This window comes from Panthera uncia, chromosome B1 (genome assembly GCF_023721935.1).
Source record: "Panthera uncia isolate 11264 chromosome B1, Puncia_PCG_1.0, whole genome shotgun sequence".
NCBI classification, from domain to species: Eukaryota; Metazoa; Chordata; class Mammalia; order Carnivora; family Felidae; genus Panthera; species Panthera uncia.
Window position 1 is genome coordinate 161124821 of NC_064811.1, and position 21400 is coordinate 161146220.

Below are 21400 nucleotides of genomic sequence, written 5' to 3' on the forward strand. Positions count from 1 at the left end.
AGTTCAAGAGCCCAAGAGGAACCTCTCCTTCTTCCAGCTGAGGAAAGTGTGGGGCCAGGTTTGGCACAGCATCCAGACCCTGAAGGAGGACTGTAACCGGCTACAGCAGGGACAGCGAGCTGCCATGTATTATGCCAGGCGGTTTGGGACTTACTTTAAAATTGCGTGGTGGCTTTTTCCACAGGGAGGTAGCGGAGGCAGGGGCCCAGAAGCAACTGCTAGGACAGACAAGAGGGAGACGCTGGTTTGGACAGGCAGGAAGTGGTCAGGTGGGCAGGATTGAGGGAGGCCCTTTTAGACTTTATGAGGTGAGTGAGGTCAGCACATGGAGCTGTAAACTGAGGGGTGGGCTGGCTGAACTAGGGGCAGATTTTGGAATGTGGAAAAGCTCATTGCAGTCTGGGTCAGCAAAGCTCCCCTGATTGTCATGCTGGGGTCTGCCTGACTCTTTCCCCTGGGATATGACTAACTGGGTTATTGGCCCTTTGTGTGGTACTTTGCCTTATTCCAGTGCTGGCTGAGGGCTAGGAAATTGTATGATTATAAGTGGCTACTTTTGATACAATAATAATAATTATAGTAGGGATCTGCCTTGGCATTTGAGGTGGTTTTGCTGTTGTACAGGAAATGGTATTTGGATCCCAAAGATGCCTGAAGGCTGTTTTTTGTGGTCCCTGCAGGATGAATCTCCTCCGGAATAATAGCTGCCTCTCCAAGATGAAGAATTCTATGGCTTCCATGTCTCAGCAGCTCAAAGCCAAGTTGGATTTCTTTAAAACCAGCATCCAGATTGACCTGGAGAAGTACAGTGAGCAGACAGAGTTTGGGATCAGTGAGTGTACTCTCTGTAATGAGTTTGGAAAAACCATTGCTGTCTTTTTCCCCCCCTCTTCCTAAGGTTTCTTTTGCCTCTTATAATTTAGTTGCTTGTGTCTATTTTGGTTTTGTGGTGTTTTCATTTTGTTTTTCTTTTTTTTTTTCCTACATTTTTTTTTCCAGCATCAGATAAACTGCTGCTGGCCTGGAGGGAAATGGAACAGGCTGTGGAGCTCTGTGGGCGGGTAGGAGACTTGTTTTAGATTCCTATCCTTACCGAGGGGGGTGAGGCTTTGTACAACCTTTTCTCACTCTCTCCTCGAACACCAAATCCATCTTGTACGTCCAAAATCAGGAGGTCCTCGCCATGCTCTCTGACCCTAACTGGGACTTGATGGGAAGAGGCCAGGCTGGTAGCCAGTAAAGGGGAGGCCCATGGTGGCAGATGCAGGAGCTGTGCAGACCTGGTGTGCATTTGAACAAGGCGCAAAATGTGAAGTGTCCTTACGGGAAGCCCAGGCCTCTTCCTATCAGAAAGGGCCTCAGATGAATGATCAACACTCCATCAGGCTGGGGGGTTTGCCTAGTTTTGTTGGGACACTAAATCCATAGGAAAGAAAAAGTCTAAGCATAAAGTTTTAGGACAGCATAAATCAAACACCACTGAAAAACGTTAATTGTGAGGCAAGGGAAGGAAGTATGGCTTAGTGATCCTCACACAAATTGAAGACCAAAGCCTCCAAGACCTTTTCTGGGCTTTTTATTATATCTATATCTATATTATTATCTATATTATTATTATCTATACTATTTACTGTATCTATATTTAGATGTCTTCTCTGACCAGAGAGACAGTGAGTGCTCCAGCCCATCCTGGCACTCACATCCAGAATCTCCGATAGAGAGGAGCCCAGGCCTCCCAATGTGGGATGGCATTGGGGTAGACAAATTAAGGGAAGAGAAAGGAATATGCATTGGGCTCTTCTCTATGCCAGGTACCGTGCCAGATACTTTACATACTGTATCTTATCTCACCCTTAAAATGGCCCCATTAGAAGCCTATTTTATAGCAGAGGAAACTGAAGCTCAGGAGTTAGGTGCTTTCCCCATGGGTCACACAGCTAGAAAGTGGTAGACCCGAGATCCAAACCCAGGCCTTCTGACTCCAGAGTCTCTGTCCCTTCTAGCCAGTCACCTGAGAGTCTTCGGTGAGTTTGGAAGGTGTTTCCCACCCCCCCCCCCCAATCTTGCATCTCAGAACGCCCTTATTACATCAGTTGACATTAGCACAGCTTTTTCATCAGGAGAATGAAGTGAAGCACCTGGTGGAGCGGATGATGGCACTGCAGACTGACATTGTGGACCTGCAGAGGAGCCCCATGGGGCGGAAGCAGGGGGGAACGCTGGACGACCTGTGAGTACCAACCCGGTGTCCGGCCATACCCACAGATGCCCCAGCCAAACTTCCATACATGTGTTGAGATCGTCTAAGGGTTCAAGTGTGGTTATCACAGAAGCTCTGTGAGACCATTCTATAGAGTGTGATCCATTGGCGAAGCATCTTGGCATGTTCCAGATGAGTTGCAGAGATGAGCAAAGGGCCAGTCACCATCACTGTCAGCCTTCATTTCCATATCTAGCAAGTGTTGAGAAGAATTGTCCGACCTCACGGAGTTGTGAAGATCAATTCAGATGATTCAGATAGAGCAGGAGTTCATCATCTTTAAAGTCTGTAATGCAGGAGCTTTAACCTTGGCACCAGACGTCACTGTTCATGCAGCCCACCCTGATCCAGATGTGGCTCAAAGAGCAGAAAGTAGAACAGAGAAGGAAACCAGCAGGTCCTAAGATTTTGAACCTGGGAACTGTTCATTTGAGTCTCTATCAGGAATCTGGCCTTGGCTCTGAGAGGTGATAAGGTGCCCAGGCCTATCTGAAGGAAAGCCAGATGAGAGGGAGCAGGCGAGCTGCCTCAAACTCTTGGGAGCTCCCACTTGGGCTCAGAACTGTCCTCCAGTGCCTTTACCAGGATTCTCAGGACCAGAATCTCGAACATCAGAAATCTGATGATTCGTTTAAAAAGAAAGAAGAAATCTGATGATTCGTATTCTGTATTTTCTCAATTATTTAACCCATTATTCTCCTTTAGTTTTCAAATAAGAGTCACCTCTGAAATGTCAGGTAGTTTCATTGTGTTGAGGTGGAAGAGGGATGGATAGAAGTTTATGTCTACCCTTGGGCTTGAGTTCTCACAGGGAGCCCGTGTTCTCCAGGCTTAGGTCCAGTGATGGCACTGGAATCACCATTGCAGAAGCCACGTGGACAGGAAATTCCAAGGGACAGAGTAGAACCTCCCTTTCTTAAGATTCTTTCTCATTAGGGATGCCTGGGTGGCTTAGTTGGTTAAGCATCTGACTCTTGGTTTCGGCTCAGGTCACCATCTCGCAGTTTGTGAGTTTGAGCCCCAAGTCGGGCTCTGCACTGACAGCATGGAGCCTGCTTATGAGTCTCTCTCTCTCCCTGTCTCTCTACCCCTCCCTTGCTTGCTCTCTCTGTCTCTCTCTCTCAAAGTAAATACAAATAAACTTTAAAAAAAAGAGAAAAGAGATTCTCTTGGAGAGAAGGGCGAGGTTTGATAACGAGAGCCATCAGTTCCTCATCATAGGCATCACCTATAGTATCACCAGGAATAGTAATTTCCTCCAGTCAAGGCGTAGTGCTGGTTTTGCTTCTAAAAGTCAGTGATTCTACTGGCAGGAGTTGACTAACCAGTGTCCCACATGTGCTTATTTGACCTCACATCTTGACAGAGTTTCTCCTTTGTATATTTCAGAGAAGAGCAAGCGAGGGAGCTTTACAGGAGACTTCGGGAAAAACCCAGAGGTAAGTGGGCCATTCTGTCTGCCACATGTGCCTGGTTCTGTCATGTGTATGGCGTTGACACTCTGCCAGCCACTGGAGGAACTGTGGGGCTCTTTGCCTCTTTCCAGACCAACGAACTGATGGTGACAGTCTTGAAATGGTCCGGCTGCTTCTTCAGGCCATCCAAGGCTTTGAGAAGAAAGTGCGAGTGATTTATACGCAGCTCAGGTATCCGCCCCAACTTCCCTTCTCCAGGGTGGAATTCAGAGAAGCAGCAAGGACCCATGTGAGGCCATTTTCTCACTGCCCTCTGACTTGCTTACCCTGAAGGAGATTTATCCGCAGCTGTTGTTGGATTCATAATTACCAGGGATTATGTTTTCCTCCTTTCTCCAACCCAAATGCCACTGGAATTTGTCACATTTATTCTTTACAGTAAAACTGTGGTTTGCAAGCAGAAGGCTCTGGAACTGTTGCCCAAGGTGGAAGAGGTGGTGAGTTTAATGAACGAAGACGAGAAGACTGTTGTCCGGCTTCAGGAGAAGCGGCAGAAGGAGCTCTGGAATCTCCTGAAGATTGCTTGTGTGAGTGAGCCCCATGGCCGGGCTTTCAGCCCCCAGCCCGCCAGCCTCTTTTCCACCTCCGTGCTGCTGTCACCACCCTCCAAGAGAGACCGCAAAGCCACTGACAGACACTACTCAACTGCCACGGCTCAGTTTTCCTTCCTCTTCTCCATGACTTAGAGGGAGCAGGGAGGGGCCGAGTCAGGGCCGCACCAGGTGTGTTTCATTCTGCACGTGTGCATTTCCTGTGGCTGCTGTCACAAAGCGGCACTGCAGAGTTATTCCCTTATAGTCCTGGAGGCCAGAAGTCCAAAATCCAGGTGTCGGCAGGGCTGAGCTCCCGCTGCAAGCTCTAGGGGAGAATGCTTCTGTGCTTCTTCCAGCTTCTGGTGGCCCGGGGCAGTCCTTGGCTAGTCCTTGGCCGCATCACTCTATTGTCTGTCCCTGTCTTCACAAGGCCTTCTTCTCCGTGTCTGTCTTCTGGGTGTCTCAGATCAGTACACTTGCCATTGAATGTGGTTCCCACCTCAGTAGTCCAAGTTGATCTCCTCTCAGGATCCTTAACTTCATCTGTGCAGACCCTTTTTCCAAGAAGGTCACATTCACAGGTTGCTGGACTTAAGATATGGGCAGATCTTTTGAGGGACCTTCACGCACCACAGTGCATGTCTCCATGACCTGGTTGATCCTCATCTGAGCCTGTGCTGCTTAGTATTGTCAACCACACTTTCTGTGCCCACTGTCTTAATGTAGCTGAGATTCCACTGCATGCTGCTCAGGGAGAAAACGGGACACAAAAAAGAGCCCGGGACAGAGAAGGAGAAGAACCAGGTAAAAGCCATGGAAACCAGAGCTGATGGGAGAAAGACCCACACTATGCCAGCTGCAGCGAGGTTGACTATGATGAAAGAGTGATTTAGCCACTGGTGGTGGTTAAGAGCAAAGAGGAAAATGGGAAGATAGTTGCTTAAGGTGGAGGCAGGGTGCAAGGATGGTGTTTTTAAGATCATGGACTGGAGCGTATTTGTAGGTCAGGCAGGAGACAGTGCACTGGGAGAGTCACAGTATCAAAGAGGTGGGAGACAGTTGAGTGTCCAGGTCCTGAGAACAGCAGGGTGTCAGCTTCATGGGCATGCATGGAAGGATTGGCCTGGGGAAGGGATGAGTGACATTTCCTCCTGTAAGAAAGGAAGCAAATTTAAAAAGGAGAGATGACAAGGAGAGAAGCTTTAGGAAGGAGAGGGAAATTGAGGTATTTCCAGTGACAGCCTGATATGCCATCTGCATTCATGTGACGTTTACTGAGCGCTGACCACGTGCCCAGGAGCGAGATGAAAACTGGAGGTAAAGGGGGAAAGAAGCATGGCACCCGGCCCAGGAGCTCATAATCAGAGGGGCACACACAGGGAAGTGAATTCAAATGTGGGGCAGGAAGTGTTCAGCAGCAGCTGTGGTGCCATGAGCGTGAGCCATAGCATGAGTGTGAAGGAGCAACGTCAGCTTCAGACCTGGAGGTGAGGGAACCACAGGAAACATTCACAAGGAAGGGTTGTTTCAACTGAAGAATGAGGTGGACAGGTGGAGACGACATTCCAGAACGAAGACATTGCTCTATCAGAGGCACAGAGGCCTGAAAGAGTGTGTGTGTTCCGGGTGCTACACGCAGAGTGGCGTAGTGTGGGGCAAAAGGGTATCGTTTGGAATGAAACTGGAGAGGCAGGCGAGGACGAGCTCATGCAGGCCACACGTGCTTTCGCAGGCATAGCAAACACTAAGGAATTTGTTTTTCTCTCTCATGTCGAAGGAAGTATGGGAATGGTATGATCACATTTGGGTTTCAGAGAAATCCTCCATGGCAGCTGGAGAATGGATTTGAGACTTTGGCAAACGTCACCACTGAGCGGAGGGCGCTGCTCTGGGGACTGAAGTTGCACAGCCCTTAGGGTGCACAGGACAGGACAGTGGAAGGACTGCTCTCCTGCAGGCCCAGGCTAAGTGGAGGAGGTGGATGTCTGGGTCTTTCCACGGGTGACCATCTGCAGAGCAAAATTGGGTGCTTGACTGACTGGTTGAAGCCAGACCTTGACGTTCAGCTGGAAAGAAGGATGCGGAACCAGGATGGGTCCCATAGCTCGTGTGGCTGAGCAGGATGAAGACCCATGGGCTGCAGCAAGGGCAGGAGCCGGGTCTGTAAAAAGACGTGAGGCCAACAGATGAGAGTTCAGCTGGAAACTTGAAGTGGGGCAAAGCACGAGGTGCTGGGAAGGTTGGCATAGGTCATCTGCGGGCTGCAGGTGTGAGGAGGTGCGAGCCCCTGAAGCAGGAGGCTTAACCTCTTGACTGAGGTGGGTAGCTGCAGCAGCCGGGGGGTCAGACATATTGGTTTTCTTGTTGGCTGTCCCACAGATGGTGCAATTCACAGAAGGCCACTTACAACCTTCTGGTATGTCTCAGGCTTCTACTTGAGACAGCAAAGATGTCTCCCTCTTAGTTTCCTTATGAGAGTTTCTGAAGCAATCAAACTAATGAACGAAGCTTACAAATGCAGGTACTCCAATCTCCCTATATTTACAATCTTCTATCAAAAAGTACACCTATAGGGATGCCTGGGTGGCTTAGTCAGTTAAGCATCCTACTTCAGCTGAGGTCATGGTCCCACGGTTCGTGAGTTCAAGCCCCTCGTCATGCTCTGTGCTGACAACTCAGAGCCTGCAGCCTGCTTCGGATTCTGTGTCTTCTTCTCTCTGCCCCTTGCGTTCTCTCTCTCTCTCTCTCTCTCTCTCTCTCTCTCTCTCTCTCAAAAGTAAATAAGCATTAAAATTTTTTTTAAAAAGCACACCTATAGATGCAGAAAGATTTTCTAAGCCTGAATGAAGACTGTGGCCATATGCAGGGATGTTGACTAAAAATTTGTAGGAATAGCTAGTGTATTGTGACCTATTGTTTCGTGAGAAAATACCATGGTGTGAATGCAAAATTGGAATCATCCCTTTGCTCCAAAATTCTGTTGACTCTCTTTTGGTTTTGTCCTTTAGAGCAAAGTTCGTGGTCCTGTGAGTGGAAGCCCAGATAGCATGAATGCTGCTCGCCTCAGTCATTCTGGTCAGCTAATGTCTCAGCCTTCCACTGCCCCTAACAGCTTGCCTGAGTCTGTCAAGAAAAGGTAGGTCACTGTAAGGTGCCAGTGATGGCCCGGTGCACTGGGAAGTCATGGGAATAGACATGCATGTTTATCACTGATAGATCATTTTATGTGTCTAGCAATTTTGTGCATGTATTGAGTTTGTGTTTGTTAATATCCAAGCAAATGTGATATTTTGCTCTCTAGTGCCTTGCAACTTGCTAAGTAGTTGCCTTGTCTAAGGATTGGATTACTAATTGCTTAATGAGGAGATTGAACGTGCTAGTCAGTCACATGCTAGTCAGTCACATGCTATTATATAGTCCCATCAGCCATCATCTGTCATTTAGAACCAGCCTGCCCGCAGGGAGTGCCCTGTTGGCCACGCCTCAGTCATCCCGCCTCCTCCCTCTCACCTCCCACCGCTCTGAGTTACCATATTAGGGTTTTCCACCCACTGCCTCTCCTCGCCCCCCACTTCTGCCTTGTTTTCCCCTCCTGTTGCCTGGGCCACTGCCACTAAGGTGGTGAACAGAGCATTTCAGCCTTTTCTGCGAGGCCTTTGGCCTCCCTGCTTCCCATCCAGTCCTGCCTCCAAGCCCTCCCTAGTCAAATTAGTCTTCACAGAATACCACTTGATCAAGTTATTTTTTGGCCAGTAACTAGTAGTGGCTTCCCACTCCCCCGGAGGATTCAACCTGAGCCTTTTTAGACATTTACAGCCACCTCAGCCACTGTCTAGGCTGATCCCCAGTTCCCATACAGACTCCTTGCCCTGGCCCAGTGGTTCTCAAAGTCTGATCCAGACCAGCAGCATCAGCAGCATCTGGGCACTTGTTAGAAATGCAGTTGCTGAATCAGCTGCTCAGGGGCAGGGCAGAGCAGTCAGCCTTTCAGAAGCCTTGGCTGGTTTCTGATGCACTCTGAAGTTCCAGAACTTCTGTGGGCTGGTCCTGGGAGGTCCTTCCACCTACAGGACACATCTGCTTCCCTCTCCTCCAATGCCCTGACCACTCACACAGCTCTCTCTTCTTGGACCGCCTTTGGGTGTTTTTGTTTCTAGTTCAGTCCCATGCAGTTTCTTCAACATCCTCTATGTGTTGGGTCTCAGGCACTGGCAATGGTTAAAATTGTCTGTGTGGGCAAATCTATAGACCAAAAAATAGATTAATGATTGCCTAGGGCAGGTGAGGGGGAGGGTGGGAAGTGACTGGTAATGGGCACAAGGTTTCTTTTTGCATGATGAAAATGTTCTAAAATTAGATTATGGTCAAGATTGTATAATTCTGTAAATACACTAAAACTATCGAATTACACACTTTAAATGGGTAAACTTTATGGTATCTAAATTATAGATAGATCAATAAAGCTATTTTAAAAATCCTGTTCTGGGGCTCCTGGGTGGCTCAGTCAGTTAAGTGTCTGACTTTTGGCTCTCACAGTTCGTGGGTTTGAGCCCAGCATCAGGTTCTCTGCTCTCAACAGATCCTCTGTCCCCATCTCTCTCTCTGTCCCTCCTCCACTCATTCTCTTTCTCTCTCGAACAAACTTTAAAAACAAAACAAAATAGGGGCGCCTGGGTGGCTCAGTCGGTTAAGCGTCCGACTTCAGCTCAGGTCACGATCTCGCGGTCTGTGAGTTCGAGCCCCGCGTCGGGCTCTGGGCTGATGGCTCAGAGCCTGGAGCCTGCTTCCGATTCTGTGTCTCCCTCTCTCTCTGCCCCTCCCCCGTTCATGCTGTGTCTCTCTCTGTCTCAAAAATAAACGTTAAAAAAAAAATTAAAAAAATAAAAAATAAAAAATAAAAAAAATAAAAATCCTGTTCCTGTGCTTGGGGAATTCATAGCCTATACGTTGTGGTACTTAATTGTACGTGACCTTAGATTGTTAATTCTTTCCCCAACCTACTGTGAGCTTGAGGATAGTAACCAGGTCCTGTGCCTCTTACATTGCCCTTTGGAGCTGGCCCTAAGCCTTCAACCTAGTTGGTAGCTACGTGGAAGAGGCTGAGCAAAAATGTGGCCTGTGTTCCTTCCATCAGAGTGTCATGCTTTGTAAGGTGAGTGGATTTCCAAGGCACTGTCTTCCTGGATTTGGCATTTTCCCTCCAATGATATCCTGGAAGCCCTGGGAAAGTCGTCCTGGGAGCACAGGCTGTCCATCCATGTCCTAGAGCTGAGGCTAAAATAGGACAGCGGCTTATTATACCTTTCCCTTTCTCCCCATGGCCGTTCACGACAGGTACATTTCTTATCCTGGAAAAAGAGAAAGCAGTTTAAATGAAATCAGTTCCCAGAACTTGCTTTTTCACAGATCTCAAGGAACTATGGAAATGGTGAAATTACGTGGTCTGTATATTTTTTTTCTATTTCAAAAACTGGAAAACAGGTGATTTGTGAGGTATCTTTAGATTTTGGCAGTTTAGAGAGAATTAAATTCACTTATCTGAAGTAAAGAGATCTGCTTGCTCTTTCACATTGTGAATGGTAACACTTATGGCTGAGCGTGGGCTTCTGAAAAGTGCTTAACTAGATGAAGGAGATTACTGGTCAGTGACACAGTGCTTTACGACACTCAGCATCAAAATAATTGTAACTTCATTTTTAAAATCTTGTCAAAATCCCTGTAGCATTATCTCTGAAAATTCACATTGACCATTTTCTAATAATCTGATCATTTTCCTTAGTGAAGAACTGGTGGCTGAAGCACACACGCTCTGCACCCAGCTAGAAAATGTGATGCAAGATACCATCAAAGAGCAGGACCAGAGTTTAAGGGTAATGGCCTGTGTGAATCCGACATATTCCGTGTCCTTTCTCCCCACAGCAAGCCAGAAAAAGAAAATGCAAAGGCAATCCAGCGTTTCCTCCATCTCAGTATATGCTTATGCTTTTCTAGTACAGACTTCTTCTTATTCAGAGTAATGCTAACAATTATTGAATGGATACGAGTACACTATGTGCATTATCTCATTTAATCCTTGTAACGCTTAATTTTGATAAGGGAGGTAGCATCATTCTGAGAAGGTCTTTCTCTCCCTGTGGTTTTTGTAACACTGCTGAGCATCTGTGTGCATGGAGGTCTGGGGCTAAAACAAGGACCTGTCACAGCCCCGCCTCTCAGGGACTCAGAGCTTAGCAGTAGGTAGTACTACTTATAGGGAAACTAACCTGATGAAAAACTGGTCAAGATACAGGTACATTTATGGCAAAGGTTCAGAGATGCTAAGCCATTCCTCAGATTTTAAAAGGCCCTTTCCTGCCAATACGGTGACCTGCTAGCCTCCCCCTAACTTTTCAGTTTCCAGAAGAATCAGAGAGGATACCACTACTAATTGTAATCACTTCTTATTTATTCAACTGTCCGTCTCTGGTTTAGGGCTTTTGCTATCTTTTATTTCTGCCCATCCTCCTTCTGACAGCGTGTATTTTGATCATTTCACTGCTTATTTGCACTCCTACCAGAGAAATAGGAAGTCTTATCAGGCCATTTCATCTGGTAGGGTTGGAAACTGGTAGCTGAGGTTAGCTCTTGGTACCACCTACCCACAGTCAGAAGTGCTATGAGCCACAGGTGGTACTAAAACTGCCTGTCTAGTTTCCATAGTCCTGGAATCTGAGGGGGTTTAAGCTAGGCCAAAGGAAAGTTCCCTTACGGTTGTGAAAATGTAGCTTTAGCTCGAGAGTACCCTGCAATAACAAGACTGTTACTAATGAGAGGATTTAAATTTCCTTCTAAATTGTGCTGGTTGCCTCCTGAGGAAGACAAACAATCCGAGGTGTATTGGTGGCCACTGTATTTTTAACATGCCTGTTGACTTTCAGTCTCTAGACTGGAGCTGGTTACAGACGGAAGAAGAAGAGCAGAATGGCCTGGAACAGGCCTCTTGACTGTGTGGGTGGCCTTGACCACCTGATGGGACTGCCTGCCCCGAGGCCCTCCCATGGTGGCCCCCGCTGTCATGATGTCCCAGCAGTCTTCGGCACCCAGGCAAAGATCTTCTCACTTCCCCAGGAGTTGTGACATTCACCGTGGGCCAGGGCTGGCGTCCTCTGCAGGCACCGCCAGCAACTTGTCTGCACACTGGAAGTCTGCGTCTTGGAGGCTCAGCAAACACTGATGCCAAGCATGAGCATTTAGGGAGACCAAGCCACTGCAGCTGCTTCCTCTGGTCTGGAAAAAGTTCTCAAAGTACTTTGCCCCACAGATCACTGGACAAATGTCTAACATGACTCTTTCAGGACAAACTGTGGAGGACGCTTGGTGTCAGCCTGCCCTCTCCTGACCCCTCCTGATCTCCAGAGGTCCTGATCCGCCTGTCCTCACAGCTAATGTTTCATCTGGATTTGGAACTAAACAGACTTTTAAATTGTAGACTTGGCATGGCCCCATCCTTTCTCTTCCTCTTTTCATTTCACTGCTGCTAAAATTTCCCTTTTACCCACTACTTTGGTGGTCGTGCCCCCATTGGCAAGGTCGTAGGTGAATGCCAGCTCTCCCCATCTGTAGCCCTTTCAGCCACAGAGTGACCTGCCAGCACCAGGTCAGAGAGCAGCTTCCTTCCTTCGGGTCCCGGAGACTACCTGCGAATGAGCTCTTGTGCAGAAGAACGGAAGAAAAAAAGGGTTTCTGTCAACCACAAGTCTGCTGACCCCTGTGCCCACACCTGTCCCTGCTCAGACACATCTATGTGCGGTGGTGCTGGGATGGGGGAGCGCCTGTTTCTCATATCATCTAGCAGTATTATTAAATTGACTTATTTAAAAAATAGTTTCTATATTTTGCAACATGACTCAAGCATTTATACTGGGTTCCACAACCTGTTTTTGGCAATATTTATGGTCAGGACTTAGGAACTCAAAAACCAGCTTAATGGAAAATGTTATAAAATTGAATAGTGCCTGGATCTGATGTTGTCTTAGCACAGCACTGCTTCTTTGACACTTCACAAAAGTTCTTTATGTTAAAAGCAGGAAAACAAAACGAGTTTAGATGATCACAAATAGGCGAGTTTGGTCAGAAAAGAAAGTTGGAATAGGAGGATTTTACAAACTGGCTTCCATGGAAACAGTACAAAGGGTTTCAGGGCCAAGTACATTTAGGAAATGCTTCATGCTTTAATTGCCTCTTGGAGATTCCCATTGTACACTGGCATAGTAAAGTTTCTGAGAGTCCTACAATAATAAACTGGCTTAACTGTGTAAATCTACTGTTTGCCAAATGCCTTTGACAGCAGAGCCATTTTTCCCCCATGTGAGTGTAACATTTGATACAGCATGATTTTGGAAACACTGGTGAGGAACATAGTGGGAAATAAGACCAGAACAGGAGGCTGCGATGGAGCCAGACTGGGGAGGGAATGAATGCGAGACTAAGGGTTATGAGCTTCACTGAAGAATTTTAGCAAGAAAATGACATCACCAAAGCAATGGTTTAAAAAGGCTAACATAGGGGCTCCGGGGTGGCTCAGTGGGTTAAGCAACTCTTGGTTTTGGCTCAGGTCATGATCTCACGGGTTCGTAAGTTCGAGGCCCACATCAGCTCCACACTGACAGTGCAGAACCTGCTTCGGATTCTCTCTTTACCTGTCTGTCTTCCCCCACCCCAAATAAATAAATAAACTTTAAAACATTTTTTTTTTATATTAAAGGAAAAGACTAACTGGAATATGCTAATTGATTAAAAAAAGTGAAAACCGGGAGATAGGACTTGTCCTTCCAAAATGATAAGGTAAATGTACTTTCCCCTATTCCTCCCTTTAAGTATGGCTGAAACCTGTCAACATTATCTATAAACAAATAGAGGAAGACTCTGAAAGGTAGAAGCCAGCAGACCATCTAGGGACCTTGGACCTGAGGAAGGACGTGGTGGGGAGTTCTGTGGGCTTTGCTTTTGCCTCATCTCTCCCCAATCGGGTGCTGGAGAAGCCACCCCAGAGGCACGACTGAGGAGACTGGCTCCCTCTAGCGGTATTAGATTCCCAGGGCTGCTGTAACAGATGGCCACAAACTGCAGGGCTTAAAGCACCAGAATTTTGTTCTCTCAAAGTTCTAGAGGCCAGAAGTCAGAAATTAAGATGCTGGCGTGGCTACACTCCCTTCAAGGTTTCTAGGGGAGACATGTTCCTTTCCTCTTCCAGCTTCTGCTGGCTCTAGGTGATCCTTGGCTTATCGGTACATCTGACCAGTTTCTGCATAAGTAGTTATATTGCCTCCTTTTCCATTTATCAAATCTCTCCTGTCTCTAGAGACAGGACCCATTGGATTTAGGACCCATTCCAATACTTTGGGATAGCTCCTCTTCTCAAAATCCTTAATCACATATTTTGCCATATAAGGTAATACAGGTTCTGGGAATTAGGTCATGAACCTACTTTGGTGGCAGGGGGAGGTCACTGTTCAACCCATTACACTAGTCAAAGAGCTAGGACAGGGGCAGCCTAGGAACACAGAAAATTTTTAAACAATAACCACTCAATTTCAGTTAACACTACAGAAAAAAAAAAAAAAAAATGTCTTACCTCTGCTAGAAAGACCAGATAGGAAGCTTAAACTTCACCAGGTGAGGAACTGGGACTTTCACTGGTGCTAAGCAGTAACAACGTCTCCCCCCGCCACCCATTTCCAACATCCCGCTGGGTTAAATGGAGACCGAATGGGGAACAGTAAGGAGGCACCTTGCCCCTTCCAACCAAGTTGGTATTGGTGGAGTAATGAAGAGCCCTTCCCACTCAGGTGTCAGCAGAAGCCAAGTGGGAAGCCTGGGCTTCCACTCACCCTTGATAGAAATGAGACAGCACTCTGCTTTCCCTGCTGGAATAATGTCAGAGCAGACCTGCTAACACAGAAGAATTAAATAAAATCCGGAGTCTCATCACCTGAAATTCTGATGTCCAGATTTCAATCTAAAATCACTCATCATACCAAGAATCAGGAAACCTCAACTGAGAAAGGATAAGACACTGAGGTGGCAAAAATTTAGAATCATCTAAGAGGGTTTTAAAGCAATCACCATAAAAAAATGCCTCAAACACTTATGACCTTGCTTGAAACAAATGAAAAAATACAAAGTCTCGGCAAAGAAACAAGATGCGAGGAAGAACAAAGTGAAAATTTTAGAACTGAAAAAGACAGTAACAAGTAAAAATGTCAATGGGTAGGGTCAACAGCAGAATGCAGAGTAATAAACCAGTGAGCCTGAAGATAGAACGAAAATTTCCCGACCAAAACAACAGAGAAAACAAATTGGGAAACATAACAACAGAGCCTCAAAGGCCTGTGGGAGTGTACTAAAAGAGCTAATATTGATGTCATTCAAATCCCACGAGGAGAGAAGAAAGAGGGTGTGGTTGAAAAGTAGTCAAAGTAGTAGCTGCAACTTCCCCAAATTTGGCAAAAAACAAAAATAAAACACCTTATATATTCAACAAGCTGAGCAAACCCCAAACAAGATGAACTGACACAAAGAAAGAAGTCCACACAAACACATATAGTCAAGCCTCTAAAAATTAAAAACAAAGGAAAAAATGTGTAAATCTCCAAGACATGTATTTTACTTTTGAGGGAATAAGGTGGTAGAAATTATTTGAATGACAGTGGATTTCTTATCAGAAATGAAGGAAGCCAGAAGAAATGACATGATATTTTTCAAGTGCTAAAAGAAAAGAACGGTCAACCCCGAATCCTTTTCCAGCTAAAATATACTAGAGGTACACTCAAAAATGTCATCTGAATGAAGGACAAAGTCATGAAATTCTCAAATGAAAGAAAAGAGAATTTGTAGACAATAGACATGCCCTAAAAGAATGACTAACTGAAGTTTTTTAAATAGAAAGAACATGATAAAAGAAGGATTCTTGGAACTTCAGAAAAGAAGGAAGAGGGGTGCCTACGTGGCTGAGTCAGTTAAGCATCTGACTCTTGATTTCGGCTCAGATCATGATCTCATGGTTCATGAGTTCAAGCCCTGTGTCAGGCTCTAACTGACAGTGTGGAACCTGCTTGGAATTCTTTCTCCCCCAGTCTTTCTGTCCCTCCCCAGCTTGTGCTCTCTCTCTCTCTTTCTTATAATAAATAAATATTTGGGGGGAAAAAAAAGGAAGGAAGAATTAAATAAGGAGTAAAAATATGGATAAATACAATAGACTTTACTTTTCTGGAGTTTTCTAGACTATGTTTGATGGTTGAAACAAATATTATGACATGATTTGATATGGTTCCCAATCTATGGAGAGGAAATATTTAAGATAAATGTATTATAAATAGAAAAGGGTAAAGGGATATAAAGAGAGGCAAGTTTTCTATACTTAAAATGAATTCATAAAGTGACACTTTAAACTCAAGCATCAGGTAAACTGATAAGATTACATATGTAATATGATATCTACAGCAACCACTAAAAAAAGCTACACAAAGATATACACTTGGAAACACTATAGATAAATCAAAATGAAAACATTTTAAAAGTTGATTTGTTTTGAGAAAAAGAGCATGCATGCTGGATGGGAAGGGGCAGAGAGAAGGAGAGAGAAAAATCCCAAGCAGGCCCAACACAGGACTCAAACTCACGAACCTTGAGATCATGATGTGAACCAAAATCAAGAGTCAGATGCTTAACTGATTAAGCCACCCAGGCGCCCCTCAAAGTGAAAGTTTTAAAAATGTTTACATAACGTTAAGGAAAGCAGGAAAAAGAAAACAGAAAAAGCACCAAGAATAAGCAGGAAACAAAAAATTAAATGGCATATTTAAGCCTTAACACATAAATAATTATATTAAAGGTAAATAGCACGAATGGAAGGTACTGGTGGAAATGGAAAGAGTGTAGAGAATGTGAGTGATATGAACATTTAGTAACATATTCTATGTATATAAGTGCTTAGTACAAATTGACAATACTCTATTTACTAGTCAGCGGAGTGCTGGTTTTATCTCTATCCTTTGCTTCTGGACCCATTCTGATTAATAAATATAAGGTAGCAACTCCTTTTCCCTTCATGTCATCTTGACTCCAATTTACGTGAAATTCAAAAATTTTGAAAACAAAGCTATTATGGCATACAATTTGATGTCCCCATTGATAGAATTTCCTAGAAAAGTGTTGTTCAGTAGAACGTTGTGTGATGATGAAAATGTTCTCATCTGCAACGGCCAGTAGGTAGGTAGCTACTAATGACACGTGAGTGGTGAGCACAACTAAGGAACTGAATTTTTACTTTATACTTTTTATTGGATTTCATTTTAAATGTTCATGGCCACATGTGACAAGTGGCTCCTGTATCGGACAGAGCAGTTTTAGAAGAAAAACACAGTCTTTAAAAGCTGCATTTGGAACAGAACCAGCATTTATGGATTGGCTAGTATCTGCCAGGCAATGAAATAACTTTACTTGAAATACACGTTTCATCAACTCTAGAAAGCACATTTTTTTCTCAGTGGGATATGTCTTTGAATGTGTGGCATGTCACAGATAAAGGGGTCAGGTGGCAGTTGTGTCTGTTGTCATTTACTTGTGGGAACTTGGTCCTAGCTGTCTCTGCGGAGCTGTATCCCTTTGGTATCACCCATGTGGAGTTGAATTGCCTTTTAAAATCTCTTCAGAAAGATTTCCCTTTTGGTTTGATTTGAGAAATTTACCGTGTACCCAGAAAGGCATAAAAACAGCAGTGAGCATAAATCTGACATGGTCAAATGAATACTTCTTGAGGAGATATGACGATAATTCGTTTCAAAGTAACAGCCACATTCTTAGGGGTTCTAAGACAAGAATATACCTATGGGTAGGTGAGGCTGTCTATTTGTCACTGAAATACGAGCAAAAGGACTGCTTATCACATGTCCAGCAATGCCACTGAAGGCAAGAGAAATTGCCAAATCCCTCAGAATAGCTGGAAAAATTCAAAGCAACAAGAGGCTTTGTGTGTGACTAATCCATTTCTCATCCAGGATTATAGTTAAGACATTGTGCCATAGTTTAATTGATAGCATTTTTTTCTTAGCAGTACATAAAATTATGGCCTTTCTTACAATTTAGTGGGTTTAAGATTGTTAAAATATATATATATAGTCTTCTATAGTCCTCACAATCCTAATGAAGTAAGTGCTATCATTATCTTCATTTCGTCCATGAGGAAACAGAGGCATGGAGCGGTTTAATAAGGTTAAATTAAATCTGACCTTCTTGAGAGGGCCAAGAGGTCTCCCAAAAGCGACTCTTCATCCTGGAGGGGCTGTAGGAGTGGGCAGAAGTCTCACTGCCTCCCGGTTTGTTGGAATGATGGCCCCCATGGGGTGTTGTGCTCCTGCACAAATTCCTGTGCACTAACGTCAGGATGTTCAGAGGTTTTTAAAAACTTATTTATTATGGAGATTTGACAAATATACAAATACAGACAAAATCATGTAGTAAAGTTCTATATTCTAATCGCCCAGATTCAAATTTATCCATGCATGGTCAATCATATTATTTCCTCACCAGCTGTTTTATGAATGAAGAAAATCTCAGCCATCGTAACATTTCACCCATATGGATTTCATTATGTACCTCTAAAAGCTTAACCCTTTTCTTGTTGTGATTTCAACATAACTACAATACCACTTTCATAATTCTTTCATTCAGGATCCAGTCAAGGGAATGAAACTACACAGCAATTTCAACAAGGAAAGTTTCATTTAACAGGGAATTGGCTTCTAACGGGTAAAGATAACTAAGAATGCAGGAATAGCTAGAAAAGAATAGCCACTACCCCAATGGCTACAGAAGTCCCACCCCATCCCCAAGGCTGAAAGCCAGACATCATCAGAGAGGGTGTGGCGTGGCCTGCCACTGCATGATGGAGAAGTTTCCAGAGGCCCCGAGTTGGCAGACTTAGGAAACTGCTCTCTGGCACAGCGTAGGGTGGGGAGCAGCTGTCCATTGGGAGGAACTGCACCCCACAACTCACTGAGAAACTGCCAACGGGAGGGGCACAACACCTGTAGGGTGCCAGGGGAATCTTCCTGCTGGTTCCACACACTTTAGGAGCTGCCCATAGGATCCCACCAGTGTCCTTCCAGTGTTCCCTGTGGCAAAGTTTAAAATTGTGCCAGGTGGCAAGGGAGAGATGTTCCAGTATAAAAAAAAAAAAGACAATGAAGGATGGATTTGGAATTAAGAGGCAATAGATCGGTAATCAGCACAGTCCACCCCTGTGACTACTCAGCTTCCGTATGCATCCTTCTCCATACATTTAAACTTCCATGCAGCAACTAAGCAACTCTGTTTCCACCCAACAAGATACAGCTACCCTTCATAGAAATGAAAATGTTTCCCCTTTTCTCCCCCACTCAAAAGGTGCACAAGCCCAACAGTCACTGTATCCATCACTAGCCATATGAATTACTCCCCAGATTCAGTCACACTAAGTTGTAAAGTTTATCTTCAACAACCTGCATATGAAATAACATTGGGAAGAAGGGGAGAGAAGAAAATGGATAGCATATGCAAATAAGCACATATATAATAAATGGAAAGAAAATACACAAAGTCACTGCCGTGCTTGTTTCGGTAAGTGATCTGTGTCTCCCATGCGCCTGTAACTGAGAGCTACAGGTTTATCTTCCCACTACCCATTCATATGTCCCCTGCCCTCAGCCACAGGCTCAGCTAGTCAGGATTCTTTTTCAGGTGTAGTGATACAAATTTTCATCCCTAAAGGATCCAAGTCCAAAATTGTACAGACTTTTTTTGTTTTTGCTATAATTTTGCATTAATCTTAACGATTGCACATGAATATGCCAAGCGAAGCCCCAGAAAACCCCCTGGTTTCAGGCGTAGCCCTCATTGCCCTGATTGTGTAGCAGAAACTCAGTTTCTCCTTGGCAATCAAGGTCAATCTTTCTAATCAGTAGTAAACTCTTTTTTGGCCTTTTGGCTCAGTGGCATAGGAACCCAAAATGGCCAGGTGGCAACTTCCTGTCCCAATTCAATGGAATCATTGTGGTGCTACTGGTTGAAGTATCCACCCTCCACCCTGCATCCCTTGATCACTAAGACCTCCAGACAAGCAAAGCTCAAGATTGCCAGTGTGGGAAGCCAAAATTTTGCAAGTGGGGTTTGTATATGTAGTGAGAGAAGTCACTCCTACTGTCACCCCCTTTTTTTAATGTTTATTTTTTGAGAGAGAGCAGGGGAGGGGGGCAAGGGAGGGGCAGAGAGAGAGACACACACACAGAATATAAAACAGGCTCCAGACTCTGAGCTGTCAGCACAGAGCCTGATGCGAGGCTCGAACCCATGAAGTCTAAGATCATGACCTGAGCCGAAGTCAGATGCTTAACCAACTGAGCCACCCAGGCACCCCCCTACTTTTATCCTTTGAATCCCAGACCTGTGTATTATCATTATGGGGAGATAGCATCATATAATGATTTCTGATTCAATGTAGAGACTGCATCCTGTAAGACAGAACCCCATCTTTTTGGGATGTTGTGTCCCAACTGATACTGTAACCATGTCTTCATTAAGCTATTCCAATTTTAGTTATCCCAGCCACTTCTGGATGATAGGGTATGTGGCTGCACTTCCTTTGCTATGAAATGAGTTCTTTGATCAGAATGCTTTAGGGATTGCAGTTCTGTGAGCCCACAGACGGTGGTGCAAGCAGAAGCAGACAGAGAAGGCAAATCCATGTCCCAAATATGTATGTATTCCAGCAGGAAATGATGAGGATAAACATCTGCTCCTTCCAATATAATCAAACTACCCTTATTTGGCTGCCTTGTTTCCTGGGCAATTGTGTCAGATTGGGGGATAGTGTTAGTCTCTGTTGGCAGGTAGAGGAAGTATACATTGTTGAACTTGTAATGGATGATAGCCTCCAACCCTGTCACCATGGCTACTGTGTTCATGCCCTATTGAGTAAACTATGAGATGATGGGGCAAAAAGCCTGGCATCCACTCACCATGTAATTTTGCCAGCCTTATTATCAGGAGCCTCCTGTACAGTGGATGTCCTTTGGTAAGCATTCACATGAGACACAAATATCTTCAGTCTATGTCCATTCTGAGAGGTTTATCCACATGTCTCTTCTCTGGACTTCCTAACCAGCAATCTTTGAATACTGTACTCTGCAAGTCCTTGAGCATTCAGGCAATCCATCAGAAACAGTTCATGAATCTGGCCATCTCTTATTCCAGACAAAGGGGACAAAAACTGTATGGTTCAAAATTCTGCACACCAAGAGGACTTTCCTTCACTACTGTGCTTCAGTGCTACCCCTGAGTGGAGCTGTGTTACTGCAGCTATTTACTTTCAGGTGGCACCAGCATGTCATGTAGAGCCACCTGTAAACCAGGCGACAGTTTCTCTTCTTTAGTCAACCTGCCATAATGCATATCCTTAACATGCCACAGACATGGCTTTAGAGAGAGGAAACAAAGCAACATCAGACAGTTGTTGAGGGGTCTGAGACACTAGCTCGTGTCATTTACTTATACCTTTTGGATCTTCCCTCCCAGCCAATTACCCTTATCATCAAAGAGGACAAGTATTTTGACCTCTGTCACCATAGATTAGTTTTGGCTCCTTGAATTTCATATATTGCCACTTAAGTCATTTTTCAATATGTTTTATTTCTACAATTTCTTTTTTGTTGTTGCCAACAGAGAATTAATGTTGGTAAGTCAACCATGTATCTGGGAATCTTACTGAACTTTTATTAGTTTCAACAGTTTATCTTAATTCTATTGTTTTATTCTGTATAAGAATTATGCTTAGCTGCACATAATTATGGTTTTGTTTTTTCTAGTACTAATACCTTTACTGTTTGCACAATTGTGATGAGAGTGGACATCCTTGCCCTCTTTTGAGACTAAAATTTCTCTGTCAACAATTATGTTTACTGTGGGCTTCTGGCAGAATCTTTATCAAGTTAAGGATATTTTCTACTATTCCAGTTTTCTGAGTCCTTTTAAAATCACAAAATGAGGGGCGCCTGGGTGGCTCAGTCGGTTAAGCAGCTGACTTCGGCTCAGGTCATGATCTCACGGTCCGTGAGTTC

General features: G+C 44.7%; 1 protein-coding gene across 3 annotated transcripts in view; it reads left to right on the forward strand.

The window, feature by feature from the left end:
• IKBKB (inhibitor of nuclear factor kappa B kinase subunit beta) overlaps positions 1-18491 on the forward strand; it is an 81355-nt gene extending 62864 nt beyond the window's left edge. For 2 of the 3 annotated variants that reach the window (XM_049631497.1, XM_049631499.1), the window contains 10 exons: positions 3-126; positions 681-832; positions 1000-1061; positions 2109-2230; positions 3650-3699; positions 3807-3906; positions 4115-4262; positions 7277-7404; positions 10048-10138; positions 11186-18491. In XM_049631497.1, the coding sequence (XP_049487454.1) occupies positions 3-126; positions 681-832; positions 1000-1061; positions 2109-2230; positions 3650-3699; positions 3807-3906; positions 4115-4262; positions 7277-7404; positions 10048-10138; positions 11186-11251 (1043 nt within the window). In that variant the 3' untranslated portion in view covers positions 11252-18491. The remainder of the gene's footprint in view (positions 1-2; positions 127-680; positions 833-999; positions 1062-2108; positions 2231-3649; positions 3700-3806; positions 3907-4114; positions 4263-7276; positions 7405-10047; positions 10139-11185) is intronic. The other variant, XM_049631498.1, reaches the window with a different exon arrangement.
• Positions 18492-21400: the final 2909 nt, after the last annotated feature.